Below are 26,491 nucleotides of genomic sequence, written 5' to 3' on the forward strand. Positions count from 1 at the left end.
ATCTAGGACAGAGCACAGCCTCTGTCACTTAGCTCAGCTGTCCTCTACTCTCTCCTTTTTCCTCCCCTCACCACTGCTCTGCTAAAGCTAAGCACTCCTTTCTACACCAAACATAGCTCCAGTACCTGCTCTCACCTATTTTCTAAGTCTATTCTCAGTCACGTTGCTCCACTTCTCCCTTCTCTATAAAGCTGTGGCAAGCCCTCCTTTATTTTGTTTCCGTTCAACCCAGGGAGATCAGGCAGGGACGTGAGCCTAACCTGTAGACACCCAGAGAGGACACTGAACTACCCTCACACCCTCTTGCAGGACCCAGAACAGTCCACAGCAACCCAGAGGTTCAAAGGCAGAAAAGCACCACCTTAGCTCCAAACCAGAGCAGATGCCATGCAGACAAGGTCTTTGGAGAGTTTCTCTTGATAAATTCTGAAGGATATACAATGAAATACTTTTCCTAAAGCAATACAAATGGCTTTTCAATATCTTACACCACTGCTAACTTTGAGTCCGTTATCATACGGATAGTAAAATGTCACTGATACCACAGATAACTTACATGCCACATTTCGGTTTCCAGACAGAGCTTTTCAGACTAAAGCTTCCAAGAAAATTTTCACTTGAACTAAGCAATGTTTAGTTTTTTTCCTTAGCACTAGACATGGAAACAACAAAACTGTTTCTGCTGAATTATTTTTGGTTTTTTAAGTCAGCCTGTGGCAAACATTACCATGGAGGTTTCGTTCAAAAGTCACAGCTTGCCAGCTGATTTCTACACTTGGAAAAAAAAAAACAGATTCATGCTGTACAGTCCAAAGGATATAGTCGCCTCTCTATTTTTTATTACTTCTACCATATTAGGATCATAGATCCTGGTTAGAACTAGGATTCCTGTCTACTAACTTCTGTACAAATACATGAGAAAAAGAAAGGGTTCACTTGGGGAATTTGCAGTCTAACTTAAAATAAGATCCAAAAGGAGGAAATAATTCAAACTTTCCAACAAGTTTTTCCAATGGAAAAATATGCCTTTGGCATGTGCAGTTTAGTCAGAATCAAAGCATGTCATCAAAACAATGGAAAGATTGTTTTTTATAGCATTTTCTTAAGGAAAAAGAAGCTGAAGTTAAATATGTCCATATTTTTATGGTTAATACTTAATATTTCATTAAGATAATTTTTGGACTGAAACAAAATTTAACTATTAAATCTCTCAGTATTTTGTTTATATTCAGTTTTTTTCAAATTATGCAAACTCTGTTTTGTCAAGGGTGTTTTAATGGTTCCAGTTTGAAGTCTGTGGAAAGCTTCACACAAAGGGAAATTTTTGCTTTTCAGTTATCTTCAGAAATGTCAACATTTTCCCTTACACCAAGTCCCTGGTACCTGTAGTACCACAGCAGAGGAAACTTGCTGCTCCTGTAAACATTGGGAATAACCACTCTAAGTTTAAGCAGGTGATTGCTGGCTGTGTGAGCACTACCAGTCATTCTGTTTCTAATTTCTTCACACAAGCTTAATTATTTTCCTCTTCTATTACTCCCTTTACTGTAACAGCAGCAGAATGCAGCTACCACCTAGGCTGTACTAACACGTTGAGAGATTCCTACTTATTCCAGGTAAAAATTTAAAATTCATTCAGGGACTGTAATTGAATACTAAAAAGAAAGCAAACAACAGAAGTGGTATGTGTTCAAAGTTTTCTGGTACAAATCAACAAAGCCAATGCACAAGCAAATCACTCCAACTCAAGCTGAGTTTCTGGCTCACAAATCCCCAGCTCAGTTTTCACTTTGAAGTTTTGTCCGAGTTTAGCAGACACAGAAGACTCAAAAATTTAGATGTCCCAATACCTTTTTGCCTCAGTTTACAAAGAAAATGACATATCAAAATTCTTAGTAAAAGAAATGAAATCTCTCATTTTAGACTACTCTTCTAGGCTTCTCCTGGAAAATTAGTGTTGAAGTGGCCATAGTAGCTCTGCTGTTGCTCTTAACACAGAAGGCTCTACCAAAGTCTAGGGCAACACTACTTGGGCAGGACTCAGGCACTAATTAAGTCACAAAGTACGGATATACAAGTATCTTTGTGGCTGGATTTTGTTCCCATGGAAATCAAAGGCCAAACTCCCATTGTCAATAACATAGCAAAATCAGGCCTCTCCACTTCTTTCAGGGTTGGATGCTTTCATTATTGAGGTTAAAATGAACAGTCAGTAGCCTGCACTCTCTCATCAGGGTTGCTAGGGGATATTTTACTCATTTTTTTAATTAAAAAAACCTCTTAAGCTCTCATAATAGCATAGAAATCACTCACCCACTGTAGAACTAGTAAATTTGCAAACCTTGAGTGGAGAAACACTATATAAAAAGCAGTGAAGGAGAAATATTTTATTAGGCGTCATGATGAGCGTTATGGGATTGTGTAGATGTACTGTGGTGAGTGATCTTTCTCTGATTTAGCCTTAACTGAACCAAAAGTTCTGAATAACCTCGTGGTATTCCAGTCTGTAATTAAACCAGTGAAAACTCAAGCTTACAACAACCATCAGTGACACTGAACCCACACACAGTGGGACTCACCTCCCGGGACACTGTACCATGCACCGCCATTAGTTGTTCCATCCACAAAGCTGCTGTCATCATCATTTTTACGACATGGTGGTCTGTTTGGATCAGACATAGCGGGATTAAAAGAAGAATAACTGCGAGCCAGGCTTTGAAAGATAGCATCATCGGGGCAGGAGCTGTATTCGTGAGCACTGCCTAGGGAGGAAAAAAAAGTCCAGGAACAAGGGTTATTAAAAGTGCAGTCATACCAACTGGGCTCACAACCTAGATTACCAGTACTGCACAGCAGGACCATGCCTGGAAATTCTCTCTACATGGGTAAGGGTCCCACAGCACCACAAACTAATATAGCATTATCTTAATAACATTAACATTTCCCCAATACTTCATCAATTGCCTGTACCAACTTGCCCCATTATTAAGGTGACTATTCATATCAGTCCTAATATTTATGAAAATATTAATTTCAAAGCGCACCGCAAAATCTAAGCTATTCTAGGCTTTAGATATTTTCTTAGAAGAACACACAGTACATAGAAAAAGGTGTCTCTCTAGAGTTTTACAGTCTGATATTAAAAGGATTTGCAGTTAAACTGTGAGAAAGTATATTGAAGGAAGATAATCACAAACAATACGATCATCTCATGACCATTTCAGTCATGTGCACATCCCCTAGTGGCAGAAAAAACAAACTGATATTGCTGTGTGCTAAATTATAACATCTATGCCACAATGTGATCCTTTTTATATGGGACCAATACTGAGAAAGTGGAAACAATGACAGTTGTTTTTATTAGCACACTACCACCTCCAGAAATCCATTTTTTAAAGGTGCAAGTAGAGAAACATCAGATCATACAGGCAGCCTAGACACATCTCTCTTGTTTCACTTAACAGGGCACAAACAGCCCCAGCTAATTTAACTGCTAAATTGCCTTGATTAAAATATCTGAGGGACCATGATTCCCTCAGGTATTACATCATTTTTATGATGTAACTCTACTGAAACAAGCTATCTATCTTCAAAACTAGAAAACATGGCCATACAGTGACTAGCTTTATATGTGATTAATATGCTAAAATAAGTCACTACAAAGCCATGACATGATGTTTACATAGTGGATCTTCAGTAGCACTGAAATAAGTATAGAATATAATTTATATCTCCTACTATTTCATGTTAAATTCTATTACATACCACTCCGAGTCTCATCATAAGGATAGTTTGCAACGAGGTCTCCTCCATGAAGATTGGCAGAGAGCACAAAGGGAATATCCATAATCCAGTGAATGACACCTTTCGTTTCAGGAGCAAGCTACAACAAATAGCATTACCAGCAGTTAAAAATTGATAATTCAATGGAGAAACTTATTCAATTATATATAGGGGGGTTAATTATTATCACATATATTGTACAAGACATTTAAACAAACAGCAATTTTATATTGGCTTCAGAGAGAACTGAATCAGTCCTTTACATCAGAGCCAGTCTAAGTAGATTAATGTAGATCTAAAATGGGTGTAAATTAGTTCAGAATGAGATGAAAAATAAAGCAATCTTCTACTTCTTCCCAATATAGCTAAAAAAAAGCCTACCAAATCTAAAACCACGGAAAATAAACTAATTCAAAATAAATGTTGGCAGGATGCAGTCTATTCTCTGCACAGAAAGTAAAAGTACTTAATTTAATAATTTGAATTTGAAGACAGAATATGGATGGCTATTAAGGCCACAACCCTACAGGACTGCAGTCACAACACTATATTTTCTAGAACCTCCCCTGGGGGTAAACACAAGCAGATAAAAATCCCTCCAGATGTACACCTGTATATTTAAGGCTTCAGCTTAACAAAAATGCATGTGTTATATGTAAGAATAGCTATCTAGCCAGCAATGTAATTAAGTACAAGAAACAGGTGAATTTCTGGCAATAGTAAAAATGCAGAATATCTGCAAGAATAGCTTCAAACCAAGGGAGAAGGCTATGCAATCTCTGGCCTTAAAAATAAAACATGCTTTAAACGAGGAATTGTCTAAGGATTAAGCAATGTGGATCAAAAGGGTTTACTACAGCAAGCCATCTTGGGAAGAAATTCAGGAAGCACCAGATAGATAAATTTAACAAAATTAATAAAATATTTAGAAGAATGTGAATCGTAAAGACCATGCACAGAGCTCGTAGAGGTTGCTACTTGTCTGTCTGAGTAAAAGGAAAGAGATGGGCATGTAAGTGACCCAATACTCAGTTCCTACTTACCTTAGGATTCTGGTCCACGGCTTTTTTCATGTTTTTCAGCAGATGGTTGTTTGGGCCACCTTCTTTCTCATTAACATAGACTATTCTATCAAGATCAGGGAAATTTCGGTTTAGATCTATCCCTTGGGCGTTACTTCGACCAACAAACCAGTCTTTAAGTTCACCGGGCTGAATGAGGAAAGGGAACAGAACAAGGGAGATGAGTAGATTCAGGAGATTACATGTCAAGCTTTATATGGGTATATTTAGCCATGTAAAGTCAAATCATGGGTTTACTTCTCATGTTCTCAACAGTAAGAAGGGGTCATGTGGGAGTAAAGAATCCTGAAGCACCAAGAGCTGAGTCACCCCTCTTTCTTCCTAGAGCCCTGGGGAAACAAAACCAACCTCTGTTTCACTCAGCATCTCGGAGGAGAGGATCATTCTCATAGTGTCAGATCTGGACTAAGGATGGGCAAAATTACCAGCAGCATCAGATTTTTCAGTGCCTGCTTAGTCTTCCCCTGAGAACTGGCTTTTCCCTCTTGTCTCATGCCCATGAGTGTGAATTACAGACCTCATTTTAGTGAGCCCAGAGCATCTGTAAATTTATCATCCAACCACAAGGAACGTTAGCGCTCATTTCAAAGTTCCTCTAAATAGCTCCAAGGTAAAGAAGGACTTTAATCTTTATTTACCTGAGATTTTTCTTTTTATGGTGTCTGTCAGCTTTGTTCACTGAAACGGTACCACTAAATAAAGAAGCAATGAGAAATTTTGCAAAATCTGTTCTTTAAGCTGATTCTCTCAAATAGGTTTTGGGTGCATTAAGGAAATGCCTTCAGAGCACATAGTTTTCCCCAGCTTGTCTCTATAAGCTTTCAGGACTCTTTAAAGTAGGTTTAGTTTTATTACTGGTTTTAATCTTGGGGTATATGGAATCTGTCACACACTGTGTGAAGATCAAAATACTTCTAAATCAGAATAACAGTGGCACTAAAGCAAATTGTATTTTAAATCATATGTAACCTGTAAGGCAACCATGTAGAAGCAAGTGTACTTTGATTAAGGAGCAAAAGTTCCAAATAATATTACAGAATCTCTACAGAGAGAGATTTCAAAGTAAAATACTGCACCAATTTGAGGACAGCTGCTTCATTGCCACGAGAGGGAGACATATGACCAAATATGATTTAAAAGAAGTCTGGAGGTTTTTTTAAATACTTCATGAGAATCAGTTTAATAAATATCTTAATAAGGTTTGACTTATTTAATCATAAATAAATAGCCACACAAAAAGGTTCAACAATTCCATATTGATTTAAAAAATAAATACACCTTGTAAAACAAGAAAATTCTTATTTTTGTTTAGAACATAATACACACCAGAAGCTATATCTAACAGGGTCCTATTTGGCCTCTATTTGTTAATTATGCATTAACACATTACATGTTTCTTTATTGAGTCTTCATCCTAAAATACATGTTAAATTTGCTTGACTAATAGCTTCATTAAAGTACTTCATGCCTGAAATTTAGAATCAAAGTTATTCATATTAACAAGACGGTTCACAAAGTTTGCTTGTTTTGGGATCATGCTCTGATGAATGTGAAAAAATCATATAAGTCCATTTACATGAGAATATTCTTAAAGGAAACATCAATTTTCCTTTTTCTACTACTTTTGAAACATCATGTATTACTAGAAATTACTTGTTTAGGAAGCAGTTTGGTCAATGAACTTAGATGCAAGAATATGCATGGAACTTAAACATCATTATATTTTAAAATACAGTAAACTCACAAGAGATACAGCTATTTGTTGAAAACTTAAGCATAAAATCCTCCTTGTTAAACAGAACAAGCCTACTGAACTATTAGGAAATACTTCAGTTATGCTGTTCCATTCAACAATCACCACCAAGAGTTCACGTATCTGTAAAACTGCTGGTCCGAGTCTCATGATCCTAAGGCAGATACAGATATTGATAACTATTCTTATATACATAGCCTTACAAACCTGGGATGCTGCCTTCTCAAAGCCATCTGGGTTCAAAGATGGCATGATATGGATACGTGTGCTATGGATCAAGTTGATAATAGTTTCATTTCCTTTCTGGTATTCATTACACAAGTACTGAGCCAAGAAGATGAGCAACTCCCTTCCAACAGCTTCATTCCCATGCATATTCCCAACATATTTAAATTCTGGTTCTCCTGGGAAAAAAAAAAAAAAAAGGACATGTTTTAGAACAACATATAAAAATCACCTATGGACTGGATCACACAGCACACCTGAGATGTGAGTATCACTATTACAATGGGTGACAGTATCCCCAGGAAGCTACAAGCCTCCTTCAGAAAAGCAGATTCAGATTTTTTTCTAAACTCTGGCTAAACAAATAGTAATTTATATTCAGCTGTTTGCCAAAGGCAGAGAAAGAATACCAGAGGACAACAAAGTATGCAAAAATAAATGCTAAGGACTGCCATTAACATTACTACTGTCGAGATCTAATGCAACTGATGCCTCAGTACTACAAAGAGTATCTTGATTAGGTTTTTAAATATATAAACTGACACTAACAGAGCTTCTTATCTTTAATGTTCTCTCCAAGATTAGGTTAAGGTTATCACACTATACATGCATTAAACTGCAATTCTTTTATTAAAGCACTGCCAGTGAACAGCTGTTGATCCTAGTGATCTGAAAAATCTTATTTAGCAGATGGTTTGGATATTCAGCTAAACTTTATGAAGCAAGTGTAACAACCCAACTTACAAAATGAATTATTCCCACTTAACATTCCAATAAACTGTGTAGTATTAAATATATATTAAAATAAATATTAATATATATTAATGTGACTATATTAATGAATATATGTATGGAATGTTTAAGCATATATTTAATGTTGACTTAATATATATTGCATAGTCATACACAATATTCAATATGTAATATATATTCAATATGATTCTATATAGAGAGAATATATATAAATAAGCCATCCAGTATTCCCAGTTTTTCATTAGTCTCATTCTCATGACCATGGACATAAAAAACACACAAGATATGTCTTACAGAGCTGTGAAGGATTTACATTTTAAAAGACCACATTTTGGTCCCTAATTCCAGAGAGGTTTTAGTATACAAGCAAATACCTATGACATTAAAAGGTTTGTCCTGAAATTAAAATGAAGAATATGCTGTTTTCTGGGTTCAGACTCCTTTTTCCTTATCTTTCTTAAATGCAGTTCTTCTGTTGTAACAGCTTTAATCAAACATTCTGCTGTTTATATGCTCTGAATAGTCTTTGAACACACTCTGCAAAAGCCTTTAGCACTATCACAGGCACAAATTCAAGCCAAGAGTGTTACACAAATGAGACCTAAATAATTGCTAATCAAGCACATGGCCGCATCTACTTACAACTCTTCAGTCAGTGCTTGTTAACTTTAATCCAGTGGTAAGATGCTAGCAGACACAATGCTACTAATACCGTGACTTCTTTCCTTCCAGCTAAAATGGTTTTGTACATACGGATTTGTCTCAAAATTTTTTTGTCAGAGAGGTTAAAAAGTTTTCTAGTGTCAGTGAAATGGCTTCATTTTATCTGATTGACACAATGACATTATTGTTACCAAAAACCTCCATTTCCTCTTTTGACACTAGCTCCTATTTACTGTTTCTTCCTATCTGTTAATACCACGGAATGCAAGAGGACTAATCATCAAGAGTAATCAGACTAGACAATCAACCCAATCCCATTAAAACGGATGGATGCTATTTAATAAAATACGCAGCACATACACGCATAATTAGAAAACTCATGCATATGTATATTGCATGTTACTTATGGGAAAAGTGCTTCACAAGCTAACAGGCAAATCTGTTACTGTGGTAAATATGAACACAGTTGCATTTTGCATTTGTGATTTTCCCTAGGACATCACTAAGGAAGCCTGAAGGAGAAATAATTTCTCCTGATTCCCAGCCCTGTGTATTAATCACCTACCTTTCTCTCCCACTTGAATTTTACAGATCTGGTTCAAATGAAGAATAGAAACATATGTTTCCCATAGGGTACTGCTTGGCCCCCTCCCCAAAGAATCGTTAACAGTTTTTGGAAGGGTTCATGAAAACAGTCACAGAGTCTATAGTGAACCAAGAGTACAGCCTCATCTACAGCATATCTTCAGTGGTAATGACCCATCTCAAATGAGCACTAAAGAAGTTAAAAGGAGTTCAGGAAAAGGTAAAGAGAGTAATTGGAAATATGGAAAGTCTTTCCTATGAAGTGATTCAAGAGATCAGCCCCATTTTTCTTAGGAAGAATAATAAGGAACAGTCAAATATACCGACCATTATGGCATGGAGGAATTGATCTGGAAAGCAACACTTCCCTACACCACAAGAGACAGCCATTTCCAGTGAAAGGGAACAACGACTATTTTTGGACTGATAAAGGAAAATAACATTACTTATAACACAAGTGTGAAATTAGTATTCAAAAAATCCTCTTGGCAGTGAGGTGTCAGCAGAACTTCAAGTTTTGCTAGCAAACAAAGAATTAAAAAACTGATCTAAAAGTGAATGCAAAAGAATGGAAAGGGAAAGAAAACAGAGAGCTTAATAACAGCCCCACTTCAAAACTTTGTGTTCGTATTTTAGCTCCACTGGGCATTTTCTTACACCTTTCTCTGAAGCAAAGAAATCAATCTCCTATAGATAGATCCTCTGGCTGCAGAGAAGGGGCTGCACAGTCCGCATGTGTGGGAACTGTTCTCTGCCACCCCCAGCCCTGTGCATTTTCTTACTTCTGGGCACAGCAATCAAAAAAATACTGGGTTTCTGCTTAGTATCAGAAGATATTAAATTTCAGACTGTATCCGAAAATTTTAGGAAAACTCTTCATCATTTCAACAGTGTAATAATTTACATCTAAAAGAACAATGGAAAATATGGATCTTTCTCATATCTAAACTTGGCAGCTGCTTCAAGGGAAACAAACTCTATTTTTACTGTTTATTTCAGCTGAAACAAATAAATGCTACAAGCTGGCTGGGGGGGGGAATTAGGAGTTCGCTCATTAGTTGCCTGTGCCCATCATGGGCAAAGTCAGGGAATCCATTCTGGAAAAAGGGACAATGCTGCTAAAATCATTAGATATCATCACAGTGCCCAAAAAGCTCAGGGAGCTTCCACAGGCTACTATCTGCTGATACAACTTTGCAGTTAATAAAGCCCTTAATTTGCATTTGCATTTCTGCCTTTCTTGTTAGAGTAAAAACTGCAACTCAGGGTGTACCTTCCGGAAACCTTTTTTCTGAGTCTAGATTCTCTCTTAATCATCTTTTTCTCTAGAACAATGAAGTCCAAGCTGGGGGGCAGACTGCTAGCTGAGGCTGACAGAAAAACGCCCATCACTCTGTTGGCTGAGTTAAGCAAGCCGAGCTGCCGGAGTTTTAGTGAATGACACTGCGCTGAAGCCCGCATCCCAGGCCCACTACAGCTCCCAGAGGAACCAGCTCCTTCTCCTCCACTGCATGGGCTAACACAGATACCTCAAACCTGAGGATGCCAGCCATCTGCCCCTTAAGCCTTAACACTTTGTGGGTTCCCTGGTCTATTCATTGAATATGTCCTGCCACACCATTTCTATGAGCTTCAGCTCCTCTGGAAAACAGCTCACCTCATGGGGAAAACAGCCTTCAGTCACCTGTTGCTAGCATGCTGCTTAGCTAGAGAGGAAGAGCTGCTCTTCCCATTAATCCTTCACGAGCCATTTAATGCAGATTTTAATCACCCTTCATAGGAGATTCCGTAATTGTAATTGCCTCACTGAATTATTTTTTTTTTATGAAAAGACTCTGTAAATGTCAATTTGATGAAGAACTTTTAAACTGTTTCTTCAAACCAGTAGAAACACTTCTGTTCCACTGCAGAACTGGAGGTAGCTTTAAGGGAGAAGAAGCTTGAAGAATATAATTGGCTTTTCTCATTTATTTGACCCACACAAAAAAGTAAAATTATTTTAATGGATTCCCATGGTCCAAGATACGATAAACACAAAGGAATATTTCTGTTGGTTGAATATTTAAAATTCTTATTTAATGAATTTTATTAAATTTCTGATACTGTATTTTGACAAATTATAATCTCCCATTCGCAATAACAAAAGCATGTTTTGTGTAACAATGCAAGTATGACATTTATAAATGCTTACACGTAATTTCAGCTCAGATACCGAGGTTTGTGATAACGAATGAATGAGTGGATACCAACACCTTTTGGGGCAAGTCACAAGAAATTAAATGCAGCAATCAAGTTTATAAATATCTTATTATGATATTATCATATATTATAATATCATATGATATTATGATATGATATCTTATTATGATCTTATCACATCATTATGGCTTTTAGAAAGTTTTTACATCCCTCTTAGATTGACTACATGGTACATTACAACCTCATAAACGATTGAGGAAAATGTATTTTAAAATATCGTGCCTTTCTGGTGCCTGACAAACATTTTGAAATGTCACCATTTGCTTCTGCAGTTACTGTCAGCTACGGTCTTCTGCAGTTTCCTAGGAACAGCATGTACATCATTAAAATTAGACAGGTCATCCAATTAAGTGTGACTAACCACTGTCATTTTCAGGTCAGACTGTATTTGTACAGTAAAGACAGTAATTTTCTAAAATGTAGGGACAAAAAGTTTAGCACCTACTAATTATATATACTATGAGTCAAGGTAATGTCATGCCACTAGTCATGATCTAATGTCAAGCAGTTAACCTTAAAATGTACAGTATTTCACCCATGGAAGTGCAAGCCATATGACAGAAAAAAAATTAACTACTGGAAAGTTTAAGTGCTTAATGAATTGTTTTGCAAATCAGCCTCAAATACCCTTAAAAAACAGAGTCTTTCTTCTGCTTTCCTGTATTTCTTATGGAAAGCCAGCAACGTTCCTGAAATAACAGACTTAGTGTTTTTGATTACTTACAGTTGCTTGTCATTTTTAATATGGCAACCAGTAAACTTTTATTGTAGATAAATGGCATGGAAAATCTCAGAACCCCTGCTGGCAAGAAATTCATTCATTAAATGTGATTGAAGACTTTCTTATGCTCCACATTTTTGTTAGTAGCTTAAAGAGAAAAATTTTCTGGAGATCAACTACATGGAAAACCAAAGCTTATAAAATGGGTTTCTCCTTTGAATATGAAAAAAGAGAGGGAAAGAAGAAAATAAATGAGGTCGTGAGATAGGGAAGTGAAAGAATTAGAAAACTTAGATTTCTAACACCCTGTAAACTAAATGTCTGCAGCCTGCCTCAACAGTATTTCAATACAAATGTTGACCTCCACAACTTGTGCAAAAACAGCATTGAAAGATAGAACTGCAATGCAGTATTAGTTTCTAAATCATTGTATAGGCCTTATATAATTTTAGGGCAACATTTGCTAAGATGTAGCATTGGTCTAACCTTGTGGAAAGAGAAACTACTGGAACTTTCACAGGTGGCTTACATGAAAGCAGAAACAGATCAACACCGAAGGCCTTTGAAAAATGCAGTCTTTCACTTTCATGACATTAACTGCTAGAAAATACACTGAGAAGAAAACAAGAGGAAAAGAAAATCAAGGATCTATTGGCAGCATCCTGCTTTAAGAAAATGCAGGCATTTTTTAACATCTATGATTCAAGAGTGGTTTCAAGCTCCTTCTGGAAATTTTCATAATTATTTGAACACTACTGCTTAAAATTAAAGTTAACAACAAAGTCTGTACAGCACATTAAACTCGGAGTGCAAGCTCACTAAGAACAGCTATGTTTCTGCTGGCCTTGACACGTACAAATTCAGATGTGATCTCCGTTCTACTGAGTACAAAGTCTGTCAAATCAGCTTCAAAATAGGATCTTATATGTCCCTGCACTGGAAATTAAATTCTCCAGACAGATTACCTCATGCTCAAGACAGTTATTTCCACTAAAAATGTTCTGCATGACTCGATGCTTTCTTCAGGTTTGCAACAGCCCACTCTCACCCCTGCAGCTACAGGACTTGGCACTGCCTCCCACGACAAGTGGGCAAAGCATCTGCTCAGCTCCTGCAGTCCCCACCTACAGCTCTCTGCTGGCACATCCCTATGCTGATCTTTCCACAACACCCTGTGCTTACGCTGAAGTAATACACAGTATTTCAAGTAAAGCCCACTTGCTTTATCAGATAGTAGAACATTTTTTGCCTACTAGATTTGTGTTACTGCGCAAACTGATGCTGCTATCCAACAGAACTGATGATTCTTTAAATCACAACAAATCATTTTTAAAGCAAAACGAGTTTACTTATTTCATCAAAACCTTTAACTTAATAAGAAACACTGAAATGTGATATGCACAAAACCCTCATTTTGTGTAAATGTATTAAAAAGCCCTCTCTGATGTTCAAAGTAGATTTAAAAAATTACCAGAATTTCAGAAATAACAAATAACCATCTATATATACAACTGGATTAACTAGATTAGTTGTACAATCAATTGCATTTTTCATGCTCTAGGCAAACTGAATAGGACTTTGCATTTACAAAATTCATTACAGCAGCAAGTATCATTAGCTCAGCATTGAAGATGAGGTTCCTAAGAAACCAAACATGAAATGAACTGTCCTGAACCACCATCACCAGTCTATGGCAGAGTACAAGACAGGTACAGTTTTTTAACCTCTCAGTTTTTGCTCACACTGATAGGAAAAATCTGGACCAAAACAAACCCTGGGGTTCTTTGTGAAGGACACTGGAAGTACAGAGATATCATAAGTAACTCTCTCTATGTCTGCTGTGATGCTGGCGGTGGGATATAACAGATTCAATTCATCTTTTCCACTGTGCTCAGTAAGAGAGGGAGCTTTTCCATTTATAACTATGTGTGACCAAGTGAATTTTCATTTCAAAGGTACTCACTGTATCCCTAAAGATTTGGTTGGCACATAGAGCAAAGATTATTTTTTTTTTTTTTTTTTTAATCCATCGATTCCTCATTGAAATAGACCTCTGGTGAAGAGAAAGTTGATACATAATTTAGATGTGTATTTATGATGTTTCCTCATCAAGTTCACTTAACAACTTTTCTCTCTTCAGCAAACTCTAGAATCAGCTTTTTCACTTCAGCTACGAAAGTACTTGTCAGCCATCAGAGCACTTCAAATGGACTGAGCTTCTCTATCTCACTCCTTTTGAATGTAACAAATATACAGAAATTTCAAAGCTAAACTAGTTCAAACACCTGCTGCCAGATGGAGACATATTTGGGCTCTGCTTTTATTTCTTCTCTTCATGAAATGAGGATGAGGAAAAATCGGAAATAACCCATTTATATCCGGATTCCAGACTCTAAAGGTAAAGACGTAGGCAGAAATGCTGGACAAATAAGGTGAAGAAACAAAAGTAAGCTCTCCCTTTTTACTGGAAACAAACAAACAAAAAGTCAATGAAAATATACAAATAATTCATTTCCAGTAAGTTATACAGGCCCAATTCAACATCGCCATTGGCTTCCCTCTGCCAAATGGGTGGCCAAAAGCATGGAAGCACAGACAGCAATTTCCAGGCTGGAAACAACCAGTGCTGTGATTTCCCCAGCAGCGCCCAGAGCAGAAAGCAAATCTGAAGAGGGCTGAGGGAGTAAAGTCAAGCCAGGGTTCCTCCTCTGTAGCACTGTGCCCCAGTACTTGCTGCAAGGCCATGTTTCAGGAGGAAAGCAAGCTGGGGCAGCTTTCAGGGCTGTGCTACCTTCGGTCCCGCGCTGCACCAGCGTGTACAAGGGAAGCGCACTCACAGAGTTCATCTTCACCTAGAAAAACTGCATTTTTCTCTCCACAGAGGAGCGATATTTCTGACTGAAAAGGATTAAAATTCCCTTCATGAACACATTCTGGGTCCTTGAGAAATATATTTTCTGTGCCTAAGGATCTAGGAATAACTAGTAGTAAGCCACCAGACTTCCTCCCTTGATTTCCAGGAGTCTTTTTGAGGCATCGTAATGGCACCTGTTACTCTACTGTGGCTACATGTACTGGATGCTCTTTCGTTACTGGTAACTGGAACATTATTTTATTCCACTGCTGTTTTGTCACAACCTGACTGTGAGAAAAAACCTGTGGGCTGCAGATCTATGATTCAGACAGATGATGCTGAAGTGTATTGGCCATTGCTAACAGTTGGAGAGGGATAAAATCTCCCCGTAAATGTACATCTGTAACAAGCCCCTCATGTGGAAAGCATAAGAGTTTCTTTTGCACTGGCACATTTATTTAGCTTCCCTTGCTTATATGAGCCCTAATATTTATTGATCTTAACTTCTGTGAGTATTGCCATGGAGTTTACAGAAAGAGTTATAAAGTGCCCTTTTAAAATAAATTACAGTAAGAAAGACATAGGCAAACTGCAAAGCTAATTATGCTGTTACCTTGCTCCTTTGTGGAAAAAAACATATAAAAGATTGACTTGTGATGACTAACAAAGGACACCATTTACGTCAGAACATAAACAACATGATTTATGTCACTATCCTCAGAAACCAACAAATAACCAAGTAGCTTCTTTTACTCCTAATACTATTTTAGCATCACCCTTTTGGTATAAATAATTTTTAAAAACATAATTCCATCATTTTAGAAGTTAGGGGGTTTTTTTTGACAGAAAAATTGCAGCTGCATCGTAGGCTTAAAAACTTGGTAAACTGTGTGAAACCCTGATGAAAAAGTGGCTCACTGAGATCTGTTCTCCTGCTGCACTTCACTTCCAGCCTGATTTTAGCAGCTAATACTCTCTCAAGTTTCTGCATTTGAGGTATGAATACTATGTGATAACCACCAGTAAATCTTGATTGTACTTGTTCTTGAGATAGCAATGGTTAAATCAAATCAGTATGAAGCAGAAGACAATAAAGGTTAAGTGTATAGAGCATGGTCAAGATCGGTAGTGAAACACTACATCTCCAAACATTGCAACACTGGGCTTCAGAATTTTTCAATGGTATGTAAAATTTTATTTAAAATTGGTATTGTACCTTAATTATTTATTTATAGCCAGTTAGGTAGAAATGCAGACATGAATGCTTAGTGGGAATCTATCACTTCACACTCACATATGTTTGAAATATAAATACCCTTTAGAAAATGCCCCCCATATCATCTTAAACATTTAAAAAAATGGAAAAAGGTGATGATTCCTAGCAAGACAGTATAAGGAGAGGAAGCTAAACTGGTGCAGAGGCTAATAAAATCAACCTTAGTGCATTACAGGAAGAAGTGAATCATATAACAGCTTGTTGACTCAAGAATAATGATGGAGATGACTGAACCAGGTAAATCCTTTGTCTCAATAGCAGATGGGATTGGATCCAGAAGGCTTTCAAGAGATGTTTTGCCTTCAGATGAGGGAGCACCAGACAAAAAAATCCCATATGGATACTGACCCTGACACTGCAAGCACAGCTGTATAGCTGCAAGACACAGAACAGCCTTCGAAAGATAGAAACAAATGTTTAACAAAAAACCTGTAACGGCTTTTAGGTCTGCTCAGGGGCACACATCCTAGTGTCCTAAAACCAGACAGATTTTTTTCCTTATATAGGGAACAAATATAAAAGCTTGGTATCTCGGCTTTCGTCAGAGCTTACACTGGGTTTTCCCTCTAAAGAGTAATAAGATAGTTCTGTGTTAAGAGAAAGGAGAGAGGGGTACCTGTTGCCCATATGGTCTACAGTCAAGGACAACAGAAATCACAATCCTGTCCTTGAACAGCACCTATAAAGTGCAGAAAGTGAACCAGCAGCAGAGCAACTAGATATTTTATAATGAGGTCTATGTATGGCAATATAGCTTTGTGAATTTGATATAAAATGAACCTGCCTAGGGTTTATTCTAAGAACAAGCAGAAAGGTTAGTTCAAAGCAACAAGGCATGTTCCTCACAAAAGGGCAAATAATAGCAATTTCCTACAATTATATCCACTATGCCTCCAACATGCCAAGCAGGATCAGAAACCAAGTAGCTCTTCCTAGTACTGTGTAATTATTGTTTCCTCTGAGCAATACAAAAAGCTACAGCAAATCCATCTTTTGTGGTCCCTTTCATCTCATTTGAAACTTTCTCTCTCTTCTGTGTTACTAGCAGTACATCAGACAAGCTCTTTCCTGTTGGTGCAGGAGGAAACATCATGTTAGTGAAAATGTGCATGTTATCCAAGGGCAAATCCCTTCACTAGGTAAGACTCCAAAGGGCTTTTGTTACTGGTATCAGTGGTATCTGGCATCAGTCTGAGTGTATTCACCACAATTCCTGTGTAATCATCTAAATTTTTTAGTAGGCATAATAAAACACTAGGAGCTGAAATATTGTGCCATACTTCTGTAATTCACACCAATATTAAAGCAGCGAAAGTGAGAGGAAAACTGTGCCATACCTTCCAGATCTACTGCATTTTATTTTAATTTTATGCAAGTGTAGAAGGCTGGTGAGGTATAATGAAGAGGTATGATAAAAGCTGGCACATTTTAAAAGCTGGTTTCATGCACTTTGTACCTTTCTTTATTAACATATATACTGAGATTGTTGAAATTACTTTTCTCATATGTACTATCATTCTCCATGGCTAGAGATGCCATGAAGTAGCTAACTAGCCATCCCACAGAGGAAAGCATAATACAGCCAAAAGGCATCTCCTGAGAAGCTCTACAGCAGTATTTTCACTTTGAGGTTTCAGGTATTTGAGGCTTTTTGGAAATAATTATTCCAATTGAATAGGAAGAAAAAGTGGTAAGTGATCCAATATGCATTTGACAAACTCTAAATTCAAGGACAGTAATTCAACAAACAACAGAGGAACAGTACCGAGTAGTGTGGATGTAAAATCTTTTCTGACCGTATACAAGCACTTCTCTACTATTGTGTGTGTATGTGCACATGTACATCTTACAGACACACATTGAACGTCCCTCATTGAGAGGCACCAAGGAGGTCATCCACAGGTCACAAAAATATTTTTCATGTTTCTGTTCGCTGACATCTTCTTAGATCTAAAGCACACTTCTAATTTTAACCAAAGAAACTGCATTTGCAGATATTCAAAATCATATGAAAAGACAGATTTGGCACAGTTCACAAACAAAATCAAAACCACATGACTCTCTTTAAGAAAGAAACTGAACCCTCTAGGAAGCAACCCAGTATTCCCTGTCTTTATTAACTCTCTTACACCTTGTGATTCAGTAGTTCATTCTTATTTAATCAAACAATCTGCAAGAAAAGTCTTTTTTAGCAAATTATTGTATTTTTGCATTAAAAGACAAACTTAAAGCTGCTTGGATTGTTTCATAAAATACTAGCTATCCAGTCTTTGCCATATTTTCTACTTCTTTTTTATGTGCACTTAACTTTCTCTTTCATCTTGGGTTTAACTTTTATGATCACAGTGTGATGACTGCCAAAAGCATGTTTCAGTATATATTTTCCAGCAGTCTGCTAAGCCATAAAGAAAAAAAAAAAAACAACAGTTACAAAGTGTAAGTAAAAAATTGTGTTCAGATTATAGGAACGCAGAAATGGGAGGGCAAAGGACTGAAGATTACCACTTTGCCCATTAAAGACTGCACCTAATGAAAGGCAGTAAATTTGGGAAAGAGCATCCAGCACATAAAACTCATCAAGACATGCTACTAACCCAGCAGGGAGGCACAATACTTTTCTCCCCAAGACATCCTGGTGATATTTGACCTAATATGGCTCTTTACCCATAAAGACTTCCATATTTATACAATAAAGACATTTTCCTTTTTAACTTTGCCAGTAGCAAAAACTGCCATTGAAATTACATTGAGAGCTCAGTTTTATCATCTTTTCCCTATATTTAGGACTTGAACCAGTGAAGCACATTAAACATATACTTACCTTCAGCATATTAGCATCAGAGGGTTTAGTCTGGAACATCAAGTCAAGCACATGCTCAGGAGTTTGCCAGAATAAGGCACTATGGTCTTATGCAAAAGCAACAACTTTGAGAAGAGATATTCCACTGGCTCCTGTAAATTCTGGACCAAGTTTTTATTTCTGAAAAATTTCTTTCTGGATGCAATTTTTCCATATTTGTTTTCTGTCCATATTTAACTACTACTTTTTTTTTTTTAAGCAAAAGCTTTTCACCTATTTATAAATTATATTGGGGTAAAAAAATATAGGCCCTATTAAGGCAACATTTTTTTGCAAAGATATTTTTTTTGTATTTGTGTAACCCAGAATACAAATTAGTTTTTCATGTTAAAATTCTCCAGGTGGCTTGTTTCATTGAGGCCTTCTCTTCACACCAGGTATGAATCAACAGATTTCTACAAGTTAGAAAACTCCATCTTGCAGTGGGCAATATGAAATTTAGAATCATGATACTATTTGAAAAGCTACTAGAAAAGGTGCATATAAAGTATCAGTGCTAGGCACACAGTTGTAGTTGGGCATTAAGGCTTAACTGCCTGTTGAGCAGACTCCTATCTGGTAACCAACTGTAGAAAAGCATACTGAGGTTAGTACAACATTAAGCATTTTTTCTCTTATTTTGCTTAAAAATGGAGACAAAAAGGAAAATTACATCTATATGATACTATTGCTCTGCTAAGACAACTACTGCAAACTCTTCAGTGTTAGAAAATGACACTTTTTTACAGAGGGAAAACAAAGCAGCCCTTAGCAATAAGGCTATGCTGGGAACAAACATGTGCTAGGCTCTCAGGGTAATCTTTATTTCCCCCACTGTAACCCCATGAAAGCGACAAACTCAAAACCGAGGTTTACTCATAAAATATTTCATGTTGGGAACAACGCTATTATCACATCTCACACTATTCAGAAGGCCCCATTAGATCCAAATAATCAACTCAAAGTGTCAAAGGAAGCAGGATATGAGGGCAAACCTAAGTCTTTTATAGCAAGAAGAAAAAAAAAAAAAAACCCACACCCAAAAACCCAAGAGATAACTTCAGGAACCATAAGAGTTTCCTGACTAGGAACAGCTCCCAGACTTCCGCTGAGATGTTGTTCTGTCACGACTGCATAACTTAGAAAGACCAAGCTAAAACATAACACTGTGTAACATAGGAAACCAGAATTTATCAGGCTTTCTATTACACACACCTCTTAGGAGCAGCTCATGCTTTGGATTACAGCTCTTTCCAACCAGACAAAACTAGTCTGACCATGACGTTTTTTCCCAGAAAGACTCCTATTTTAGATTGCTTGTCAATGGTGAGTGGCTTGAATTGTGAGTTGAATGGTGAGTTGTGTATAGAAATATGAAAAAATCTATATAGTTTACTGTATTGATTACTAAACAACAGGCTTTTTTTAAAAAAAAAAAATCAGCTGGGGCCAACAGCCCTCTTTCCCAACATGTATGCAAGCACTACTACAAGGGATAGTTGCAGTGCAGAAAGCCACATGGGGATCTTAACCACGGGTTACCCAAAGCTGCCATTCCAGCAGCGCGAGATTCTCCATACAAGTATTAATACTATTATCACGAATCCTTAACAGTCTACATGACAGGACAGACACCACTGTGCTGTCACTGAACAAAGATTGTACCTGCTCTCACAGTATTTGCTATCTAAGCAAAAGAAGAAAAGAGAATGGAAGCATATGGCAAGAACATGGCAGGCAATGATCTTACCATAGATCTCAACCCCTCTTCCTTACTTTTAAGAACTGCTGTGACAAAAGTAAATAGTATGGGGAGATCTGAAGAAAGGCATCAAATCATGGCCTCTGACACTGTTGTGGGGAAGCTGTTTCCTACCACAGATGTCACCACAGGAGCAAGTGCAAGGAAGGTGATTTGAAAATTTGCTCAGTGGACAACAGAAATGATCATTAATGGCTCAGAAGTACAAACTAATATTTTAATGTTTACTAATTGTTTGGCAGTTAATGTCTCAACAGCAACAAAATTGAGTGCCATTCCTAAATGATGCTCCAAGGCTTTGGACTCAAAGAAACCTCCAAAATAGGCAGAATAAGCAACATTTAGCTCAAGTAGACAACTGAATATGAGCACATTTTTTCTTAAGGAACAGTTCATTTTCCTATGTAATGAAAAAAACAAAGAAACTGACAGGTTTGTGTAAGAATTCAGGACTGTACAAAATGAAAATCAGTTCACTGCACAATTAGTATAAAAGCAAGTGAATATTGGCAGAGGACAAAATACATAGCACTCGTCACTACACTGCAATTGTTCCCAAGTATAATGTTTCCAACAAAAATTTAAGGGTGTTACAACATTTTTGACAGACTGGGCAGCTATACTGCAGAGCTCGCTCTTCATGGATTTTGACTACAGAAATACCCTAACAGATGTCATTTTGGTACCACATCGATGCACATGAGAGAAAGCAGGAAGACATGTGATGTTCAGCTGCTATTTGCTTATCACTGGGCTTTATAACTATATGTTTCTATTTAAATGGAGGAAAGAAATGTGCTATCTTGCGGTTTTATTTCAGGATTGCTGAATCGGGATTACACCCACACAAATCCACCTACAAAGGAAACAAAAATAAAACAAACCAAATCAAGATGAAAAGAAACAAAAAGAAAACTAAAACAAAAGAAAACACAAGTTTTGTGAAAAGCAATGTCACACCTGCTGAACATAATATTTTTTCAGCTAGAGGAGAGACTGTGTTTTCATTACGCCCTTTATGTGTACTTTAATTTAAATCCCATGAATATTCTAAATCTCAACATACAAGAGTGAAAGACAACTTTTTATTTTTTTTAACCAGCTAAGTGAAGAAGCCAGACAAGCTGGTAAGGTCTACGTGGATATTGTGTATTCTCCTTCTATCAGAAGATTTTGCTATAAAGTATCCTTCAAGGTTTATGTATTTATTTTTAAATAACTAACTCCTGACACCCTTTGTAGACTATTCCCTGGTCTGACGAACCTTCCAGGAAATTTTTCTTTACCACTTTGACCACTATAACAATTCCTTGCACTGAGCTACTTGATACTCATGTCAGTTGATGTAGGTTTCTCACTGCCATTCAGTTTCACTTATCCTTTAATTTATCATCTGCAAAAACATCTTCCAGTTCTATGCAAGCATCCTGTCTTGGAGCAAAAAGGGGGACACGAGAGCATGAAAGCAATGCCTGCACTGCCTTTCCCTGCTGAGCTCCAGATCTGAACCAAGGTTTCAGGATGAGGCTGTTTGAGCCAGGAATGGCCACACCGCTCAAAGGGGCACCACTCAAGTGTGACACTACAGACAGCCTGAATTAGCTGTCATGCCCCAGGAGTCTCAGAAAGGTGATGGTCACACAGGTGAAATTCTGGAACTTGACAACACAGCACCATCAGCAGAAAAAAGTGGACTTGCTGTTCACAGCCTCCCACTGTGGCTTATATGGATTGAAACTATTCACATGCAGAGTTTTTAGGCCTCTTCCCTCAACTCCATCTCTCTTATGAAGTGGAAATCCTAACTAGAACAAGACAGACTCTTTTTTCCTACAAGTGAATGACTTAAGAGACTGCAAGCATCCTGGAGAGCCAATACCCAAGCACCTGTTAAAGTAAAAAGTACATGCCACAACAATTTTATTTTTAAACTGAATCTGCCTGCTAAATTAATCAGTAAGAGAGTAAATGCTGATATTCAAATTTATTATGAGAGCTCAGAGTCACCTCTTTCATAATATGGCAATTAGAGTCTGTCATGCTTACTGTTTGAGTCTGCAAACTCAGAAAGTATTTCTGGCTTTTTTGAAGGGCTGGAAACATCAGTTAATATAAAAATTTAACATTCTACAGAATATGGAAATGTTTCAGTACATCTGAGATCTGACAAAACAGCGTGAAACTAGGTTACTTCAAATTCTGTGCCAAATTGTCTATGAATTAAAGAAGGATCATGGCCTGAAGTAATCAGACTCCAGTTCAATACCACACTTAAACCTGTTTCTGACAGTGAGCAGAAAAGTAGCCTGAACTAAGTTTAGAGAAGAGCTGGCATAGAAATCACCATATTGGTTCACAATAGTGATTTGTTTATTTATTTTAACTTCAGTACACACTTCTTTAATAAAAAGAAGGCCCAGATGTTTGAAAGTGCAAAACCTCCACATTTCAAATGTATAAGTCCATATGTAATAAGGATGTGGGTAAGACCAGGATAAATAATATTTCACATTTTTAATGGGTTTTTTTCATTACATGTGGTGTTGTATTATTTCACACAGAAAGAGGAATTTGCTCTTTGGAAGTTTGCCATGCTGGACTTTTTGTTATGGTTATTTTGGTGGTTTTATTCTTTCAGTTTTGTGGTATGGGATTGCTCTATCACTCAGAGATCTGACTGCAACTAGTTATCAGTTATAAAGGAGTAACAGACGTAAAGATGATGGACACAGCTGAGTATGGGTGGCAGTAAACCACAGAAGTAGCACACTACTGATCTAATGAGCAACCAAGTAACACAGGTGTGCCTTCCATAAATAATTCACTCTGAAGATACAGTTTGCAGTGACACTGTACATTTCAGAGCACTAAAGAGGCAAGACAGATTCCCCTCAGAGCACATTTTCTATGTTAGATGCATTTTTCTGTCAAATATAGGAAATCTAGATTTTACTTTGGCATCAATATTCTATGCCTGAGGATACTGGATACTGAACCTGCACAAATTCCTAATGCTATTTTTTTCTTACACAGACTCTGGAGGTAATTTCACAGAATTATTCTAGAAGCAGAATACTTAGTAGGAGACCAAGCTAAACTCCACTTCTTCTAAGAGGGCCTGTTCAGTGCAAGTTGCTACACTGTCATACTAGCAACAGGCATTTAAGGATCCTGACAACTTTGTCCCCCTGCTATGCAGGTGTATATAGGTATGGGATTTGGGATCTATTCTACTCTCTGTTACCTGGTGCACTTCAATTGCCTTCAAGAGGAATTGCACTATACCTTGATTTTTTAGAGTAATGAACACTGACATACAGCAGAGAAAAGACAGAATTTATTCATATATGCCCTATAGTATATATGGGTATCTTCCAGAAAAGCAAAGATTTAGATACTAGGAAGAGAATCTATGACTCGTTATCACCATGCCTAATGTACTATGCCTAATTAGCCCTCAAATCTCTCCACTAGATCTATACATTGCAGAAATTATCCACAAAGTAATGAAGCAAGTGTTGGACAGTTCAGCAAGCCAAAAGCATTCTATCAAGGTTTACATAGTAGCTATAAATCCTACTTTACATTGCAGTGCACACAAACTTTATTTCACATCATAATGGGATTGAAGCAGGTATAGAACAATATGCTTTTTCTCCTTTAAAAATTGTAAGGTTATGGTATTATAACCTTATTCATATATATATGGTGTTGCATTAAGACAAAGTATGTTTCTTCCAATAACTTTCAAGCACTCATCTTCCTTCAGAAACACTTGTGGGTTTTTAATTTATCTTACCCTTTTACAGAATGCTAGAAATAGAAGAGAAAGAGAGGCATATTTAAACTCCCAACTTGGAGGAGAAGCAAAGAACACACTTTTAAAAAATTAAAATTAAGAAAATATTTAATACATACTAAGATTTTCCTCTGGAAATCACTTTGGAAATACAAATGCTGCTATGTTGCTGTAGCACTTACATGTCCTTCATTTTGAGGAATGGGAGACCAGGATTTCCTGAGGTTAAAATACAATTCAGAAGATAGTGACACTGGACTTCTTCCACCAAGTCAAAATATTTCAGAAGTTAATGTGGACTTCAGGGAGAGTTAAGCTAAGCTGCCATAAGAGGCCAATTAATAAAGGCAATTATAGAGAAGAATACAAGACCAGGATAAGTTACCCAAGGCAGACAATAAGATGAAATAAGAAATAACAACGTATCATGTCAGCCTCTGAAAGGCATGAGTTCAATTCTGCTGCAAGGCTTGTCAGCAAACAAAGGGAGTAGTCTCACAGCATCCCAGCAGCTGGAAAACAGCACTTTGATTCACTTACCCAGAAGGCTATTCCATGATTCAAGCTGATGTTTTTGAGAACAGCAAATAAATACTCTGAAGGGGGAGGGAGAAGGAAGTTACACCGCATGAGACCCAAAAAGAGAGAGGACAACAGGCAGAAGGTGCAAACCCAGCAGCCTGCACTCAAACAGTGCTCCCTTCTGGAGCCAGAGAAATAGAGGTGCCAGGTACTGAGCAATCTAGACACGTGGACCTCAAACAAGCGGTTCCTTAGCCCTGCATGTTCCTGGAGATGGGACAGCAGCTGGTTCAGTCCAAGTGCTGTACTCAGACTCAGCGACAGGCAGCATCGGGCCACAAAGTTAATGTTTCCATGACCTCATTATAACATAGTGACCACAGCACCAGTTTTCCATCATCATTCACACTGTGAGATCACACCACCTGGAGCATCCTGCTGTTTTCACACCATCTAAAACTACAAAGAATTGTTATGCTGGTAATCAGAAGACTAAAAAAAAGGGGGAAAAAGAAAGTCTTCATTGGTGTCTCATGCCACAGACCTAACAAGACCAACAGGCACTGACCTAAGAACAAATGGGGAGAGAACACTTCTGGAAATTTGCTCATATTTGTTTTCATAAATTAATTTCCTGATTTGAATATTACTAGATGTTTTTCCTGTCTTTTTTTACATGACTATTTTCTTATTTCATGTTTTTACCTTTTCCTCATAAACCATCTTCTCACTACCACTAAGTTTACCCAGTTTATTACTTTCTCTCTGATGAAGTATTCCACACTGAAAAGTAGTTTCCATATGTGACCTCACCACTGCTTAATCCTAATTCTTACCCTTTGCTTTCTGTCCATCCACCTTGAAAAATATTCCATTCGGCACAGTAATTAGCATCTGTTCATTGGAGACCTGTTGGATACCCAAGACAGCAGCTTCTAAGTCTCCCAGGTGACTGCCAAACTAATATATTTGCATTTATTCTCTTCATGGCCTTGGAAAGTGATAAAGTAAAACTAGTGCTTAGCCTCCCAGAGGACCATAATGTTGGGGTTTTTTTCAAGTGCTAGGAACTGATGGAACATCACATGCATTGGGACAATGATGGGACATGCATTGTCCCAGTTTATGTGTCAAGAGGTGAAATTAATCTAGCTGCTACCTCTACAGGCTTAGTGCTTTAAAATTACACACTGCTCTTTGTGAATCATGTTTAACCTTCCTCTGTTATATTTTTACATTATATTCAACATCACAGTATTACCCCTGAAAAAAATCTTCCTACCAATCTCTACTTCCACTTAAGTAGCTGTGTAGTGTGTAACTGTTTGTACAAAAGCCATCTAATTTTTCCACTGTTGTGTTGACTTTACCACCCAGGAACAATGCATCCATCTTTGTTATAAGTAGAATAAAATCGAATTAAGGAAAAAGTATCCTTAAGAGTGATATTTTGGTTCACAATATGTACCAAAAATATGTTTCAATTACAGATCACTCTCAAAAGTCAAATTAATAAAAAATCATACATACTGTGATTTCATTTTTACTAAAATTATGAAGAGTTTTGCCCAGCTCCTCTTCTGATCATTCTAAAAATGATAATGTTTAGTAATTG

General features: G+C 37.2%; 1 protein-coding gene across 1 annotated transcript in view; it reads right to left on the reverse strand.

Moving 5' to 3' along the window:
* The window catches only part of CPE (carboxypeptidase E), a 58,630-nt gene that overhangs the window by 12,025 nt on the left and 20,114 nt on the right, over positions 1–26,491 (reverse strand). The window contains exons 2-5 of the mRNA XM_074866527.1: positions 6,826–7,022; positions 4,827–4,994; positions 3,766–3,883; positions 2,580–2,762 (exon numbers count right to left, since the gene is read on the reverse strand). Of these exons, the coding sequence (XP_074722628.1) occupies positions 2,580–2,762; positions 3,766–3,883; positions 4,827–4,994; positions 6,826–7,022 (666 nt within the window). The remainder of the gene's footprint in view (positions 1–2,579; positions 2,763–3,765; positions 3,884–4,826; positions 4,995–6,825; positions 7,023–26,491) is intronic.

The sequence above is a fragment of the Strix uralensis genome, chromosome 4, assembly GCF_047716275.1.
Source record: "Strix uralensis isolate ZFMK-TIS-50842 chromosome 4, bStrUra1, whole genome shotgun sequence".
NCBI classification, from domain to species: Eukaryota; Metazoa; Chordata; class Aves; order Strigiformes; family Strigidae; genus Strix; species Strix uralensis.